Raw genomic sequence first — 18,447 nt, forward strand, 5'->3', positions numbered from 1 at the left:
CTGCTCTCAAGGGGACCTCAGTCCAGGCTCCCTTTCCAACACTTTCCATGTCAGCTAGCGATCAGCTCTCCTGTATACATTTCCCCAGATCCTGATCATCCCACATATCATCCTTAAGCTGAAAGCGGATCACGCCAAGCTCATTCTTATTGCCCCAGCATGGCCAAGGCAGTGCTGGGTCTCTGACCTCATGCTGTCAGTTCAGTCTCCCTTATTCCTTCCTCTCCATTCTGACCTACTCACAGAGAATCAGTCACACATTGCATCCCATGCTCAGCTCCTAGCATCTCCCAGCATGGATGCTTTGCAGCTAAATGAGGAGGAAGAACAGTTTTTGGCAGCTATTCAACAGGTTCTACTCAACTGTAGGTTTCAGAGTAACAGCCGTGTTAGTCTGTATCCACAAAAAGAAGAACAGGAGTACTTGTTTATTAAATTTATTAGAGCATAAGCTTTCGTGGACTACAGCATCCGAAGAAGTGGGCTGTAGTCCACGAAAGCTTATGCTCTAATAAATTTGTTAGTCTCTAAGGTGCCACAAGTACTCCTGTTCTTCTTTTTACTCAACTGTAGAAAGCCTTCTCTCAGAATGGCCTATTCAGCTAAATGGAAGTAGTTTTCGGTGTGATCACTGGCCCTCAGAATTCAACTGATGCTGGTTTCTATCCATGACATCTTGGAGTGCCTGCTGTACCTTCAGTTGTGTAGCTCATTGGAAGTGTATCTGGCAGCAATATCGGCATTTCACTCCCCCATTCAGGGAAGATCAATTTTCTCCGATACTATGGTAGCAAGATTCTTAAAAGGACTTCTTCGTCTCCATCTGGTCTGAGAGCTGGTTTCTCTATGAGACCTTAACGCAGTCCTAGCAGCTTTAATGGGACCCTCATTTGAGCCTCTGGCGTCTTGTTCTTCTCCGCTTTTTGTCAGAAAACTGCGTTCCAGGTAGCGATAACGTCCACGAGAAGAGTGTGAGAGTTGCAGGTTCTGATGGCGGAACCTCCTTATGCACAATTCTGATAAGAACAAAGTGACTTTATGACCACACCCAAAATTTTTGTCTAAAGTGGTCTCTCAGTTTCATTTGAACCAGGTATTTACCTGTGTTCTTTCCCAAGCTGCATTCATCTCCTGAGGAGCAGCCTCTCCATACATTAGATGTCAAATGACGTCTAGCCTTCTATCTGGACAGGATTAAACCGTTTTGTGCGTCGCCTCACCTGTCTCATATGCAGATCCGATGAAGGGTCAAGCAGTCTCTTCACAGACTACCTCTAAATGTAAAACAAAGACTGCATATGAAAAAGGTTCAGCTACACCTCCTCAGCAGATGCGAGCTCATTCTGTGAGAACACAGCCATAGTTAAAGGTGTTCCTCAGTGATGTCTCAATATTGCCTATTTGCAGGGCTGCTCTGTGGTTGTCCATATATGTGTTTACGAATCATTACACCATTATTGCATCTCCCAGGGTGGATGCAAGTTTTTGTAAGGTTGCCCTGCAATCCTTGTTTGGGTAGACTCCAAGCCCCGTGTCCTGGGATGGGTACTGCTTGAGAATCACCTAAGTGGAATTTATAGTTGCATCTACCTGAAGAAGAAGAAACGGTTACTTACAGCGATTGTGGTTCTTCAAGATATGATGCAGACATGTATTCCATGACCCAGCTTCCGTCCCCTCTGCATCAGAGTCTAGTGTCTGGGCGTCTGGTGCGAAGAAACTGAGAAGGGTCGTGGCAGTGCTGCCTCATGTAGCCCTGGGAGGTGCTATGGCCAGTAGGTGTGAGTGCCACTTCCCTACTGGTACTGATAGGCAAAATTCTCCAGCTCCGGTGCATTGGGTGCACACACATCTAAGTGGAATACACGTCTGTGTGTCATCGCAAAGCACCACAGTTAAAGTAAGTTACCATTTCTTACACCTGCGAATGTCACCTTGAGTCCTGATGAAATTAATAGTACTCCTCAGGGGGAAATAACAGTATATTCATGGCCATTTCTGTTGGTCCACTGTTTATTGTACTTATACAAGAATATAACTTTTCATGGCTTTTTAGAGAGGATTAAATTATTATATTAGAGGAAAAGGGCTAGACTCTTACAGTGCAGTGTTAGGGTAGCTCAGGAGATCTCCCATAAATTACTTTCTGAAATTGAAATATAGCTAGTTATAGCCCCCAATTCTGGACTGCAGCTGAGCCGAGTTCACCATGTAGGAGTGGAGGAGAACTATGTTACCTTTGCATCTCTCACATTTTTAGATGGCTAGGGACCAGAGCAGTCCCCAGTGTTACCTAGAATAAGCCCTGTGGCTGCTGTTCGATATACTGTACTGCTATGGCTTCCTGTGGAGCCATCCAACAGCACAAAATAGGCAGAGGTTGGCCCTACACCAGAATGAAATTCTACTTAAACCAGGGCTTTTCCACAGTGGCAAGATCTCCTGGGTGTGTGGTTCCTGTACTCCCCTGCAGAATTGGTATATTGATCAGAAACTGGTCCATAATATTTTAGGCCCCATTCCTGGAAACTAAGGCCCTATTCCGGGAAACACGTTAGTGACTATTCCTTTTGAATGCAGAGGCACTTCTCTAATGCTAAAATTATTAATGTGCATAAGTGTTTGCAAGATTTGAGCCTAAATGCTAATGGCTTTGTGCTGTTTTTTGTCAGAACGTTTGGTATATTTGTGAATTTTTAAATGTGGTTTTGAGTAGCATAGTTTGTCTTAAATTTCATTAATAGCTTATATATTTGAAAACTTATTAACACAAAATGATTTAAGTGTGAACATTGACACTAACCAATAAATCAATTAAATTCAGAGGCAAAGCTTACATCAACAGTGTTTCTGATTCTTCAGCTGTAAACTATATATAAGTAATGTTTATAAAATGTTCAATTTCAGATAGTGACAGAGGACCAGTTCTGTGGCCACCAAGGCAATGATATGTATGATGAAGAAAAAGTGAAATATACTGTGTTCAAAGTATTAAAAAACTCCACACTTGCAGAATTTGTTCAAAACCTGTCTCAAACAATGGTAAGTTTTTTCTGTAGCACAGTATCTAACTATACATGATTTTAATACATTTTGTTCACTTTATAATCTTTGAATTCTCTTGGTATATGTGACTGCTTCTTTGAGTAGTGGTCCCTGTGAGTGCTCCAGTGTAGGTGTGCTTGCGTCCCTGTGCTCTGTTTTTAGGACTTCGGTAGCAGTATCCGTTAGGCCTGCACATGCACTGTCTGTCTCTTCTCATGCTGCTCCATGAGGCTAGTTGGCACACTCAGGCTAACCCCCATCAGTTCCTTCTCTACCGCCCCTGGCTAGAAACTGAGCTATTTGCTTTTCTGTAGTTAGTTAGCTTCTTAGTTGTAGTTCTAGTTGTAGGGTTTTTTTTCTTTCTCCTTATTTTTCCCCTTAAAGAAGAACAAACAAAAAAAACCTATTTTATTTTCCCGCTTCTCTCCTCATTGGGGACCTTGTCCCTACAGGGTATGCCCAGATCACTGGGCTTCAAGAAGTGCTTCTCTTGCAAAGAGGCAATCCCTATCGCAGAAAAGCACGCCCATTTGCTGTCTCATGGAAGGCCACATTGAATAAAAGTGTGGTCTTTGCGAATAGCTCAGGCCCAGGTCTCATAAGGGTAGAGAATTCAGGCAGAAGATTATCTTCATGGAGGTGGCTCTTCGACCCTCTCCATACCCGTGCCACAAGTCACCTTTCAGATGTGAGTCTTCCCCATAGCCTTTAACATCTAAAGGCTGTGAGTCAAAGAAACAAGGCGGTGACCCCTCTCACAAATCATCAAAAAGAGAGCAGAAGTCCCCGCAGTGAGCCCCAACGTAGCCGTAAACATTCTCCGGCACACTTGGTATCCTCAGTACCACCAGCACAGAGACCTTCTCTGTCCGGTGCTCATGGAAGTCCTCAGTGGCAGATGCTGTTGACAGGCCTACAGTCAATGGGCACAGGCACCGAGTCAACGGCACCTATGGACAAAGGCAGGAGTAAGCAGTCCTCTAAGAAAACATCAATACACGATTCCTCATCGGTACTGACCTTGACACCTCATCTGACACCAGAGCAAATGGTATGGGCAAGACCCCATCCACCACAATACTGCCAACAATACTGAGTCAGATGGCACCACTGGAATTCCTGCACTCCACACATCGGGGTCTCCTCTTCTCAGTGCCAGGACCTCCGCACCGAGTTCACTTGGCACAGGAGTCTTCCCCACTGCTCTGCCATGCTCCCCTACTTTCCAGTGAGAGCTTGGACAGTGAACCTGAGGAGGTGGCATCTCAGTACTCCTCAAAAACTCCTTACGGTGCCCAATATCAGCAGAGCCTCAAGGATATCCTCAGATGGCCCCCACTACCACCATCTTGGCATGGCCATCCATGGGCATCACCACCAACCTCTATGCCGCCACCCCAGTGGGACAAGAGGTAGTTCATCTCCTCCAGTTAGGAGCCATAGAACCAGCACCTCGAACATCTAGAAGGCAAAGGGTTCTACTCCTGTTATTTCCTAATACCCAAAAGGAAGAGAGGTTGGAGACCCATACTAGACCTCAAAGCTCTCAACAAGTTTGTCAAGGCTTAAAAATTCAAGATGGTCACTTTAGCAACAGTCATTCCAGCGTTGGAACAGGGAGACTGGTTTTCAGGACACCTATTTTCATATCTCAATCCTAGCGACTCTCAGACAATTTCTCAGATCCTCTCTAGGATAAGACCACTATCAATACAGGGTGCTCCCCTTCAGACTGTCATCGGCCCAAGAGTATTTTCCAAGGTTCTCTCAGTAGTGGCCGCCCACTTACCCTCCCAAGAGATCATGATTTACCTGTATCTGGACGATTGCCTCCTCAGAGCCCAGCCTCTACAAGAGGCTCACTGAGTCACCAAAGCTGCAATACACTTGTTTACAGAAGTGGGTTTACAGATCAACGCCTAGAAATCCGCCTTCACTCCAGTGCAGCACCTAGTATTCATAGGCACTGACCTCAACTCTAGAGACCAGAGCTCTCCTTGCTCAAACAGATTCTTCTCTTTAGCCACACTCATATAGACCATTCAGAATTGCCTATAAATATCAGCCAGACGCTGCCTACAACTCAGGGCACATAGCAGCGGGCACAGAGGTAATACCACATGCCAAAGCTTCACATGTGGTGCCTCCAGAAGTTTGTGTACAGCCCAAACAGGGACAGACAAGATAAACCGCTTTCAATACCCACCTGGGTCAAAATCTCCTTAGATTGGTGGAAAGACCCAACCAACATTTTCAAAGGGATCCCCTTCTTGCAAATCCGCCCATCGTTGCTTCTAATCACTGACACATTGCTCATGTGGGGTAGGGGGGGATGTGCATATCTAAACGTCCTTAGTACCGTCACAAATGGTCACCCACAGAGGGATCCCTTCACATCAACCTCCTCAACCTAAGAGCAGTCAGGAATGCCTGTACCCACTTCTTCCCGATGATCAAAGGATCACACACAAGAGTCCTAACAGACAACGTAGCCTGCATGTACTACATAAATCAACAAGGGAGAGCCTGATCACTCTCCCTCTGTGCAGAGGGGATGAGATTATGGAACTGGTGTGTCTCCCACAAGGTCACACTGTCAGCAGACTACTTCCCGGAGGCACATAACTTGATAGCAGATAGTCTCAGTCACTAATTCCCACATGACCACAAGTGGGAGCTACACCAAGTAGTACTTCACGATCTATTCAGGCAATAGGGGACACCGACAACAGACCGTTTTTGCTACTTACTTGAACAAGAAATGTCCCCGCTACTGCTCCAGAGCAGGGATAAGACAGAGCTCCCTGGGTGATGCCGTCCTCCCCTGGGATGGGGACAACTTTACACCTTTTCTCCTTTTTCCCTACTGAAAGTCCTGCTGAAAATTTTAAAAAAGACTGCGCACACATCATTCTGATCGCTCCTATTTGACTGAGACAGACCTGGTTCCTTTACCTGTCATAGCTCGCAACATGCCCGCCAATCGCTCTCCCAGTCACTCCGTACCTACTGTCCCAGGACAATGGATATCCCCCACATTCCAACTTGAGGGTTCTCTGTCTCAAGGCATGGCTCCTTCTTGGTTCAAATAACTAGAAAGTTCCTGTTCAAAGGATATGCAAGAGGCATTATTACACAGTAGAAAGTCCTCAACACAACATACTTGCGTGCAAAAATGGTCCAGGTTTTGGATTTGGTGTACTTCCCAACAGATCTCCCCGACATCCGCGACTCTTCAACATCTTAGACTATACTCTGGCCCTAAAAAGATTGGGGCTGTCTGTAAACTCTCTGAGTCCACCTATCGACTATAACAGCCTTCCACCTCCAGTAGAGGTATATTCAGTGCAGTCACACCCAATCACCAAAAAGTTCCTCAAGAGTATAGTAAACCTCTTCCCACAACCTTGACTTCCTCCTCCCACATGGGACTTAAACCTGGTGCTGAAAGAACTAACTAGGCCTCCCTTCAAACCCATAGCCACCAGTTTCTCAATGAAAACCACTTTCCTGATTGCAATTTCTTCAGAATAGAAGAAAGAGCAGCTCTGATGGCACACCCCCCCCCCCACCCCCACATGGTAGTCTTTCAGGGCAAAGTTATGCTCAGGCCACATCCAAAATTCATTCCTAAGTTAACCTCCCATTTCACGTGAACTAATTGATTCATCTTCCAACCTTCTATCCCATGCCTCACCGAGGCGCGAGAGAGGCTATATTGCACATTCTAGATGTCGAGAGAATTAGCCTTTTACCTGGCCAGGACAAAGGCTTTCAGAAAGTCCCGCCGGCTTTTCCTCTCTATTGCGGAAAGATCCAAGGGCCCAGGAATATCAGCCCAAAGGCTCTCCAAGTGTGTCTCGAACTGCATCAGACAGTGTTGTCAGGTTCTTAATATAACCCTTCCACATATTATTCATACATACTCTACAAGGTCTATCTCCTCATCTGTCGCCTTCTTCAAGAACGTCACTATCTTAGAGATCTGTAGAGCGGTGTCAGTCCACACTTTTGTGGAACATTATGGGATCACTGGGGACTCCGCCACTGATGCCACCTTTGGCTCCACTGTGCTGTCACTGGAGTTGGGTCAGTTAAAGAAGTCTCAGCCCTCTGGAAGGGATGCTTCTCGGGAATCACCTACAGTGGAGCACCCATATGGACACTACTCGAAGAAGTAGTAGCTACTCACCTTGTGCAGTAACAATGGTTCTTTGAGATGTGTCCCCCTGTGGGTGTTCACAACCCACCCTCCTCCTCTCTACTTCGGAGTTCTTGTGAATGACACTGTGGTAGAGAAGGAACTGAGAAGGGGTTAGCCCACGTCGCTGACTAGCCTCGTGATACAGCATAAGGAATGAGAGTACGTGTGTGGGTCTAATGGACACTGCTACTGAAGTTCTCCTATCAGTAGTGTAGGGAGGCAAGCACACCTACAGTGGAGCACCCATAGTGACACACACAGTTACTGCACAAGGTGAGTAACTTCTTTTTGTCATAGTTTGAATGTTTGTACACTGACTAGTTTTGACTGGTTTTATTAAAGTATTTTAATTTTTTTTTAAATTTTCTTATAATTTCACCTTTCTTTTAACTTAGGGATTTCCACAGGATCAAATACGGTTGTGGCCGATGCAAGCTAGAAGTAATGGAACTAAACGACCAGCGATGTTAGATAATGAAGCGGATGGCAATAAAACTGTAAATATTTGCTAATAGGGGAAAAGTTAATTCTAAGTCTGTCTCATTTACAGTTCCAACAGTAAAGATGTGGCCTCAGGACATCAAAATCTTAAGTGTTGGAAACTAACCTATGTCCCCTGTAACACCATAGAAAAACTTGTGAAATCTGGGACCAGTGTACAGTAGCCCTTGATTTAGAGTAGATTTGAGATTTGGCAGATTGATTTTGAGATTTGGCAGACCTAGATCTTTTTACTGTAATGAAAGGAGACACAATCATTATTCATCTGTCACTAACATTAACTTTACATTTTACTACATAATATCAAATGTAAGGGCAAATATGTTATGAGTTCCATGAATGCTTTAGAAACTTCATAAAATAAAATGTTGCATATAAATATCAATAATATTGGGGATACGAAAAGTTGTACTAGCCCCTGTGTTAAGTTTATCCTTAATTTTTGTTCTTGCTAGTATAATGGACATGGACGGAAATAAAATATTTTTAAACATACAAGAGAGTTCACTTTAAGTAAAATTCTGTGCAGTTTAAAGTTCTGTGTGTAACTTTTTAAAAAACACACATCGAAAGCAATATTTGATATTGTTTTGCTTACTTTAGCAAGCTGGTAGAGGATTGCATATAATCTTTAGCTCTCACCAACATAGCTAAAAATGAGGGACTTTTCCCAACAGTGTAAGATTCCTTATAAGTTCTTGGTTTGTTTTAATTTAAATTATGCAGTTTGACCACTCCACTAAGTTTTCTGCCTATATTAGGGTTACCATTTGTCCGGATTCCCCCGGACATGTCCGGCTTTTTGAGCTAAAAATAGCGTCCGGGGGCAATTTGTAAATGTCCGGACTTCCCCCCTCCCCCGCAGAGCGTGCGCGGCTAACAGGGCAGCCAGACGGATGGTGCCACTTACATGGGGCTCCGACAGCCAGAGAGAGCCCCTCCTCCGCCTCCCCTGCAGCGGAGATCACTTCCTCCCTCCCTGCATTCGCAGATCGCCTCCAGCAGTCTGGAGCTCCTCCCCCACTGCTTCCCAGCGTGCGGGACGAAGGGCTCAAGCCGTTCCTGAGCTAGTTCACAGAGACATTAAGCAAAGGCCAACAACAAGGGGGCCAGGGGGTCAGAGAAGGGGCAGGGGGGTTTTGGAGGGAGCAGTCAAGAGACGGGGGGGGGAGTTTGGGGGGGGAGCTTTCTGGAGGGGGTGTGGATAAGGTTTTGGGCAGTCAGGGTACAGATAGGGGGGGGGGTGGGGGGGGTTGGGCGTTCTGAGGGCGGGGCAGTCGTGGCAGGAGTGGGGAGAGGGATCGGAGCAGTCGGGACAGGAAGCAGAGGGGTTTAGATGGGTCGGGAGTTCTGGGGGGGCTGTCGGGGTGGAGAGTGGTTGGATGGGGCGTGGGAGTCCCAGGGGTCTGTCTGGGGGTGGGGGTGTGGATAAGGGTTAGGGCAGTCAGGGTACAGATAGGGGGTAGGGTCCTAGGGGGCCAGTTAGGATGTGGGGAAGGTCTCAGGAGGGGGCAGTCAGGGGACAAGAGGCAGGGAGGCTTAGGTAGGGGGTGGAGTCCTGGGGGGCAGTTAGGGGCAGGGGTCCCAGAAGGGGGCAGTCGGGGACAAGGAGCAGGGGAGGGTTGGGGGTTCTGAGGGGAGGGAGTGGGAGGGGCGGGGCTAGGGCAGGACAGGCGCGGGGCTCCTCCCGTCCTCTTTTTTGCTTGCTGAAATATGGTAACCCTAGCCTATATGAAACTCATCTAAAGTCATTTTTTGCTCATGTTGTGTTTTATATATCCTGCTTCCTAAACAATCAGATGATTGAGCTCAGTGACAATGAAAATCCATGGACAATATTCCTGGAAACAGTAGATCCAGAGATGGCAGCTACTGGGGCAACATTACCCAAGTTTGATAAAGATCGTAAGTATATATGCTAAAATTTCAGAAAATACAAAATCTCTTATTCTATATGTACCTGAAAATCACTGAGTGCTCCTTCTTTGGCGCTCACTCTGCCTGATGTACTGTCAGATTGTGGCTCTTAGTATAATTTGATCACCTGACCTCATTTTGTGTTGTCCTCTTCCAGGTTGGAGAGAGACTGGGATTTCAGATGTTCTAGTATGAATAAAATTCATTTAATCAGCTGTGTGGGGGTTATTTGGCTTCAATATTTAAAAAGTATTTTAAGGAAATTATCTTGTTACCAGGTTACATGTTTTCTTATTAATTAAAGACATTGTTTTGTGACTACTGTGGCCTTGAGCATGAAAATGGAATTTTACAATTAGGTAATCCTCAGTTGTGCTCAAATTATGGCTTTACTTCAGATTATTTTTTGTTAACTTGTAGATGATGTAATGTTGTTTCTGAAGATGTATGATCCAAAAACTCGGAGTTTGAATTACTGTGGACATATCTACACACCTATATCCTGTAAAATACGTAAGTCTTTAAACTCTTGTTGAGCTATAATATAATATGATCAATTATATAAATATAGCATTTTGCATTTAATGTTAGTTATACTGTTGAAAGCGAAATTCAGGAAATACAAAAATGAAGGCTTCTACAGCAGCATTAACCTGTTTGTTGACGGGCATAATGTTTTCTATTCCTGTGTTTATGTGATAAATGTATAATTTGGTATATTTTAAAAGTATGGCATGAAATATGCAAGGTTTGCAACATGGCTGCAGGAACCTTAACATTTCTATTTCCTAACTTAAATTCAACTGGGAAGCCTTAATGGTTCATTAATATAGCTTAATATCCTCTCCCCTCCCCCCCAAAGAGAGAAAATTGTTTTTGCTCAATAATTGTAGAATTTAAATGTCTCCAGCGAGGCTTTGAAGTTTACATGTCATTGAAATGAATGGGGTGGGGGAATTGTGAGTTCCATCTTTGCTGCTGAGATTTAGCTGTAGACAGTTATCTGCAAGGCTGGGTTAATGGGGCAGCAGTCTATTGATTTTTGTATTGGGCTGGCTGTATCCTTCTAATTTTATTTAAAAATATAGGATTTACAGTGTGTTGGTGATTACAGCAAATGTTGCAGAATCACCCTAAAGTCTCAGGATCTGCTTTTCCTACTTGTTTTCTTATTCCTGAATGTTACAGTTTTAGTGTTCTGCTGCAACATTTTGCAAAATGACCTCAGGCAAATTGTCCCAGCAGCAGCTGCGGCCCCTATGCCTGTCTGGTTAGACTATGTGTGTAAAGTTCTAGTGCACCTCACTCCTATGTGACGACATAAAGAGGGTAGAGCTTCATTAAGCCCCACTGAAAAGCCTTAGCGGATGTGCACTGAACGTGTTCAGAAGTGATACTCGGATTTCTTATTGTTAATAATGTCTCTGCCCATAAGCAAAGTAAATGTTGCTCTACATTAACAGTAACTTACGTGCAAAATGTTATGCGTAAAACTTTTTGGTTTTGCTCTAGCTCTGTTTATTTTTTGTGTGTGGTTAAAAGTATGGCATTATTTTACACTAGCAGAATTGAGATGGCTGTGCAAAATTTCCTCAAATTTAAAAAAATAAAAATAAAACCCCTTTTGGGTTAAACCTAAGGATGGGAAGTTTCAATTTAAAGGAGAAATTTGTCATAAAATTGGACATCTGAAAACTTGGAGCGTTATAATGGAACCTTTTTGCAACCTTAATCATAGCTTTCGCTACTAGCGAAAGCTATAACATACTTCACACTTCTTTTTTTTCCCAATAGGTGACTTGCTTCCAGTTATGTGTGAGAGAGCAGGATTTCCCCAAGAAACTAACCTTATCCTCTATGAGGTTTGGATTGATTATTATTCCTACAATAAATCTAGGTTTGTGTGTCATTAGCAAGTTTTTCTCTATGGAAAAACTGCAATGTATATAAAAGATTTTAACCACTCTATATAAATACAAAGAACATGTCACTAAAATAACATTTTAAGTGAGAAATAAAATAATTTTAGATATTACATTTAGACAAGAAACCATCACCACACAGAAAGCCAACTGAGGCTTAGGTCCCATTGGAAACTCTAAAAATCAGTCATTTCAGAGTGCTTGTAAGGTTAATTTCATAACTTTTTTTTTTTTTTTTTAAGTTAATAGCTAGCTTTGATTACAAACAGTTGGTTTAACAGTGAAGTTTAATCAGCCACATGAGGTTAGCCTCCTCTTGTTGATTAGGTACAATGCTGTGTCACCAAGAGACGAGTTTCACTGAGATAAAATGGTGCCATTCACTGAATGGAAATACTCAGAGTGATCAGTGTTCCTGAACTATTGAAAAATAATGTATAAAATTCATCTGATTATGTATTTTTATTTTAATGAATACTTATGTAGCTCTCTGTGCTATTCAAAAAATCATTACCGTTGCCTTTAATCTGGAGCTGAATTCAGAGAAACTCAAATTCTGAACACTTGCTCTGACACTTGCTCCCATATTAAAAGCCAAAATCCTTTAAGATTTTGTTGATTTTTTGCATCAGCGTGACTAATAATTTAGCCACAAAACCCTGTTAAACTCTCTCAAGGTTGTTACCATTCCTCCTCCTCCAGGATTGGCTGTTAGTTATGATTTTGCTGCATATTCTAGCAAATATTTTAAAGTAACAAACTTTACAGCTTGTGCATCAGTTAACAAACAGAGCTTTCACTGTTAAAGATGATGTGCCCAGCAATGTTTGGTTAATCTGCTGTACCCCAAAAGTTATGGCTCTGAAGTTTTTGAATACTTGAGCACAAGAGAATATCATTAGAATCCTAACTTTAAGATCAGTAATCAAAAACGCCACTAGTAATTTGTGACTAAAAAGTCCTACCCTTTAAAACTTCTGCTTGCACAGTCTGAGGTAAGGAAAACTTTTAAACTCAAAAATATACATTTACCTTCATGGAAGTCTCTGTGCTGTTAGCACTAAATCTATGCATGTTCCCAAGTCACCGTGATAGCACAGCTGTTGCTGCTAGCAGGGCTGGCCTATGTGCTCCCAGTGCCGGACCCGCTGCACGTGACTCTCCAGCTGTGGGGAGGGAATGCTGCATCCTCTCCTGCCTCCACCACACTATATGAGGCAGCAGGCAACCCTTTCACCAAAGTGTAGGAGCAATACATGTTTATAACAACTTTAAATTGCTCTATTGGGATTTGAATCTGCATTGAGGCCCTTGCTAGAGTAGGAATGAGAGCTCTAATGCCACTAGGTGCCTGCTTTGCTAGCAGCCACGCTGCTCTCAGTGATGGTTCCTGGGCCATGTACAGAGTTCCGTACTAACAGGCAGAACTGCTACCAGGGAACTTCCATATATACAGTCACTTCCAAATTCACATTAAACTTATAAAAGCTCCTTTTTTTAAATAGTATGGGTTAGGACCACAAAAGATTCTGCCCCCTGTTCCTTTAAACAAAAATATTTATATTCCAGTAAACAACTCGCAATATGTGTGTATTATAGTTATTTAACTAGTGTGTATTTAATACTCTGGGGGCTTTCCACTCCTTTTGAAAAGGAGAGGGCAGCCTGTTACAGTGAATCGGTTTCACCTTGCCAAAAACAAACTAATATTAATTGGGTTCCACTACTATTCTGAAAATTGCGTGATTTGAAAAATAAGTCTTGGAACATTGGAGAATTTTGAATTGGGGCTGGCTATTGAGGTGGTGTAATGGACTATATGAAACATTTTAAAATGGATTCAATTCAGCTAAAAGAGAATCTAGTGCAAATTTCATGGATAAAGTAGAAATAGTAGTAAACTCTATTGGGAGCAATGAAGTTTGTAAATGAAATCTAATTTGAATTAAAAACCCATCAAAATTCACCCCCCCATTCATTTAAATTTAGGTTGAAAAAGGGAATAAGTCATCTTCCATTATGATACTTTTGCAGCTGTGAGGATTTCTTATTTTGTCATTTATTTCTTCTGATTGTTTTCCCTATTGTTTTTACTGCAGGAAGTTAAACCGAATTTAACAGAGAGAATTCAAGACTATGATGTATCTCTTGATAAGGCTCTTGATGAACTCATGGATGGTGACATCATAGTGTTTCAGAAGTATGTGTTTTGAAGGGATGGTTATAATCAGGGTTACATCACCTGGTTCACTTAAATTTAAGTGGAGAAAGATTTTCTATTTAGCAGTTTTAACAATGATTTTCAAATGTTGAGAAGCATAGTTGCTTAATGGCAGACATAGTCAGCAGTACCAACTTACTGGTTTGGAGGGGCGGGGGAATTAAACTATTCAGAATATTAAACTGTCACTCTAAGATTTAAAAATACCTCTTCACCCTGAATTAGAAAACCAATAAATACTGAAATAGATCTTCACATTGTGATAATGTTAAGATCTGTGTTCAGCAGGTAGTCTGAATTCTGCAGCTTTGCCCTTGGAGCCACCGTAACTGAAATACTATACTGCAGAGCCTAGCTGTAATTCTAATCTAAGTCTCTGTGTTATAACTACTATAACTTCAGCCTAAACTAAGCTGCCTCCCTTTCCCTCTTACTCATGTTCCTTTATAGTCACACATTGGCCTACAGTGATGACATGCTTCTAACTTAACTGAGCACATGTTCAAATAATAGGGATGTTGGTGCTTATTGGAGGTTTCTCCAAGGCAAAGGGAGAACTCCTGCAGCTTATATCCAGTAAAGGGATCTTACTTAAGTTTGTCAGGGCTATAAATCAGAATTTCTGTGCTCTTACTCCTGATGGTCACACCCAACTGTGTTGCTCTGTTTCTCTCCATGGGCTGACAGTGGGTGGAAGCCAGCTAGTCTATCTTCAGCACTCTTACCCCAGATTATGTGAGATGAATGTATTTCTCATGTCATGCCTTGGAACTCGCATTCCCTGTTGACCCAGTTGGTGTTATGCACCTTTGGCTGGCTGCTGACTTCTGGGTAAGTGCACAGCTTGTACACTGGTGCTATTGATCTGCCAAGAAGATAGGGGTACCAGTCAGTAGTGACCCATACTAATGTCTATACACATTTCACATCTGTGGTTCAAGGGATGCTATTGTACATCCAGTCATTGTGCGAAGTGACTAATAAAAACCTTCCATGAGAATGTAAGATGTTTTCAGCAATGTAGTAAAGGTATGTGGTAGCATACCGGGGAGGGAAGGGGGAACCAGTGCCATTAGACCGTGCTCTCAAACAAATGAAGTCAGCATGCTGCCAAATAAGTACGTATGGTGTGCAAATGTGTTAGAAGTCCTTGCACAGCACATATATATTCAAAAGGTATGAATCATGGCTGACAATTACAGTCCTGGTGTGTACAAATGGTGGATCTTTAAAGGTTTCCTAACTTCATTTCTGTATTTCTCAACAATATTTTTGATTTACTGTACAACATGTTTAACACCTCTAATGCTTGTATGATGTAGATGGTACAATTTGTCTGCTTTTGCAGGGATGACCCAGAAAATGATAACAGTGAACTGCCAACAGCAAAAGAATACTTCAGAGACCTTTACCACCGTGTTGATGTCATTTTCTGTGATAAAACTATCCCCAATGATCCCGGATTTGTTGTTACTTTGTCCAATAGAATGAATTACTTTCAGGTATGTATTCCACTTTACTTTGTTTCCTCTGCTTTTGTTTTCCCATTCACAGCCGTGTGGGGGTGTGTTATATAATAAAATCAGATTCAGATTAATTAGTAGGTCAAGATACCACTGTTTGGATGAAATGTTCTTAGACGAAGTTTTTCAGGGCCTGGGCTGTGCTTTCACTTCTGTTTTTTCACCTAGCACATTGTGTGTTCTATTAGAAACAAATAATTCCAGTCTCCTTTTCATACTTTCTACCTTGCCTTTTTAAAGTTTTCCTTAAAGAGCCACTTACTGCTCACAGAAAATCTTAAATATATTTAGATAGATTCTGCCTATGTTAACACAACTTCAGTTGTTTCCTTTCCAGAGTGTTTTCCTTTTTATTACTAATAACAGTTGGTTGTATGAAAACAAGAACTTTAAAATGCTATTCTGCTTTGAAAAGTGACTTTCTAAAAATGACATAGAAGGATTGCTCACATTCTGAGAATGACTTCCAAATAAAATTTGCTCATGTACAAGAAAAAGATGTTTTGTTTTTAGACTGTTTTCCCCATCAACCTTGGGATCTGCTGTGTTTTCTGATTTTTTTGTATCATCACCAGTAATAAGATGCAGCCAAATTATGCCTTCATGTATACCTATGCAACCTAATTTTCCTACAAGGTGTTAATGGGTCTAGAATCTTCAAGAATTGGTGGTGGACACCCATTTAATATACCAAATACATCCGCTCTTGGACTCTGTCACTATTCATGTAGGTAGTATGTATTATATGTCTCTGACTGGATTATTGGAACCTAATATGGAGGTAGTATTAAGCATAACCCTAGACAAAGCAGTGTCATAAATAGTTTGTCATTTAGAAGTTTTAAAAAGCTTTTATTTCTACAGGTTGCGAAGACTGTTGCACAAAGACTTAATACAGACCCAATGCTACTACAGTTTTTCAAGTCCCAAGGGTAAGATGAGTTCTGTTTACAGGAACTTTTTAGTTTAGCTTTGTCATTATTTACAAAATACCTTTAAACTAATTTTAAATAATTTAAAACTAACAAATTAGAGTTAGGTTGTCATTTAATAGCTTTTTCCACATTGCCACAAAATTAATTCTTTGCTTAGTTAAATTTTATTTCAGCTAACATCACCAAATATTTCTTTTCAAGAACTTTATAAAATGTGCATTTAATTGCATATTGTGAGCACTGTGTTTTACATTGTTGATCAAACTGATATGTGAAGAGAGCATTAACCTAGGTGATAGGTATACTGTTAATTCACTGCTGCACAAAACACTAGGGCAGCAGATGTGTCTGTCTGGGCTCACATAGGTTTTGAATGCATCACTTTGCAGCGAGTTGTCTAACCAGTTCAAAGAATTATGTTGACAGGTTTTAAAGGGAATCCTTCATTTAAAGGATGATAGCCACAGTGGACAGTTTTATATCGAGGTAATGGAGAAATGACATTCAAGAAGACAGACTACAAGCTAAATTGAATTGCAAGCTTGCATTTCTAAAGTTGACATATTAGTGATTTTTTTTATTCTACTGAATTGACGCAGATACTGAGGGGTTTTTTTTTTTTATACTTTCATATAGTACTCTTTGAACACTGAATTGAATATGCCTTTCTGGGAAAGGTAGTCTATATACAAAATCAATTAAAAGTATTTTTCCTTAATTACATCTAAAACTATTATATATTATGGTTTCTTGGGCTCATTTCAAATGGATACTTGTGCATTTTAAGTGGCAAAATATATCACTGGATTGTAGTGGAAATAAGTCTTAACCAAGTGTTAGAGGGACCTTCCCTCCTGAGTCTCTGTCTGGTGGGGAAAAAGAATCAGAGAGGAATGATAGACACAAATCAATGGGATGAGGAATCAAAGTAGCTGAAGAGGAAGTTAAGGAAATCACACTTGTGCCTTCATTGGTGGAAGAGGATCAATGGGATGTGTGGGGAGGTGTAGGTCCATGGGTGGATGTCTCAGAACAATATAATGAAAGCTGAGTGTGCCAAGAAAGAAGAGTATGTGGCTTATCTCAAAGTGAGGACATGTTTTTAGTGGGAAATGGGCTGTCTCTTGGAGATCTGGGAATGATGAGTGAGTATCAAGGAGGAAATGAGCATTTGTGGGATAGAGCCCTTCTCTATTCTGAAAGGGGTGCACACGAGATAAGAGCATCAGCAGCCACTCTCACCATTGATGCTGGCATGTCAGTGCATTGTTTCCAAACACAATTGTAAAACTGTGTTGTCTGTCAACAAAAAATTATGGCATAATGTGACAAAGAACAGCACATTAGTAGTTACTCCTGTGGTGTGTATGGGCCCATAACCACAGTTGCCAAATTTCACGCAGTAAATAAGCACCCCGACTTTTACAATAAGCCAAAAATCATGCTAATCCCATTTCAAACCAAGCCAGTCCCTAAGAACCCCAGCACTCTGTGTGTGTGACTAGGTTCCCCCACGGTGCAGTCCGGGACTGTGGTGAGTCTGCTGTGCACCCCTGACTCTCTCCTCCCCCCCCCACCTCTGCTTGCCTGGAGCTGATAAAAAAAAAAAGAAGCAACAAGCTACAACAAACTACAAGCCAAAAACTAGCCAACAAGCAACTCACATTTTTTTCACGGGTTTGGCATGTCTGCCCATAAACTGTGACAGGGAGAGAAATTACACCCTAATTCTTACTCTTGCAAATGTAAGTTATAGTTCTTTAAAATTAAATATCTTCCTTGATACTCAAGGATCATGTACCTGGTTTTAGTAACCCACTATAGCTTTTTATAGATTCTGTACTGTTGTCACTGGGAAATGTTATGTTTTTTTTTTTTTCCTATGGCTCCACAAATTAAGCCTCTAGAAATGACAGCAAGTATAGGAACTGCTGCACGAACTCATTCTAAGTGTTGGAGGAACCTCTATCTGCCATTGCATAAAGATTAAATATGTGACTTAAAAAAAAAAAAAAAAAACACTACTCCCATTGAAAGTTATTGGGAATTGTGCTTCTCCATCTCTTATGTGCATTTGAAAATCTCCCCTTAAATCACTATGAATATAGTGCTGCATAGGTTGGGCATGCCAGTTTCATTCCAAGGTGAAATTTTATAAATTTGAGTACTGGAAGTTAAA

At 41.8% G+C, this 18,447-nt stretch overlaps 1 protein-coding gene across 1 annotated transcript in view; it reads left to right on the forward strand.

Annotated features, from left to right (window-relative positions):
- USP7 (ubiquitin specific peptidase 7) overlaps window positions 1–18,447 on the forward strand; it is a 99,525-nt gene that overhangs the window by 72,081 nt on the left and 8,997 nt on the right. The window contains exons 16-23 of the mRNA XM_034785006.1: window positions 2,908–3,042; window positions 7,645–7,746; window positions 9,550–9,655; window positions 10,088–10,180; window positions 11,462–11,529; window positions 13,689–13,789; window positions 15,159–15,312; window positions 16,198–16,265. Coding sequence (XP_034640897.1) covers window positions 2,908–3,042; window positions 7,645–7,746; window positions 9,550–9,655; window positions 10,088–10,180; window positions 11,462–11,529; window positions 13,689–13,789; window positions 15,159–15,312; window positions 16,198–16,265 — 827 coding nt within the window. The remainder of the gene's footprint in view (window positions 1–2,907; window positions 3,043–7,644; window positions 7,747–9,549; window positions 9,656–10,087; window positions 10,181–11,461; window positions 11,530–13,688; window positions 13,790–15,158; window positions 15,313–16,197; window positions 16,266–18,447) is intronic.

The sequence above is a fragment of the Trachemys scripta genome, chromosome 10 (assembly GCF_013100865.1).
Source record: "Trachemys scripta elegans isolate TJP31775 chromosome 10, CAS_Tse_1.0, whole genome shotgun sequence".
Taxonomy (NCBI): Eukaryota; Metazoa; Chordata; order Testudines; family Emydidae; genus Trachemys; species Trachemys scripta.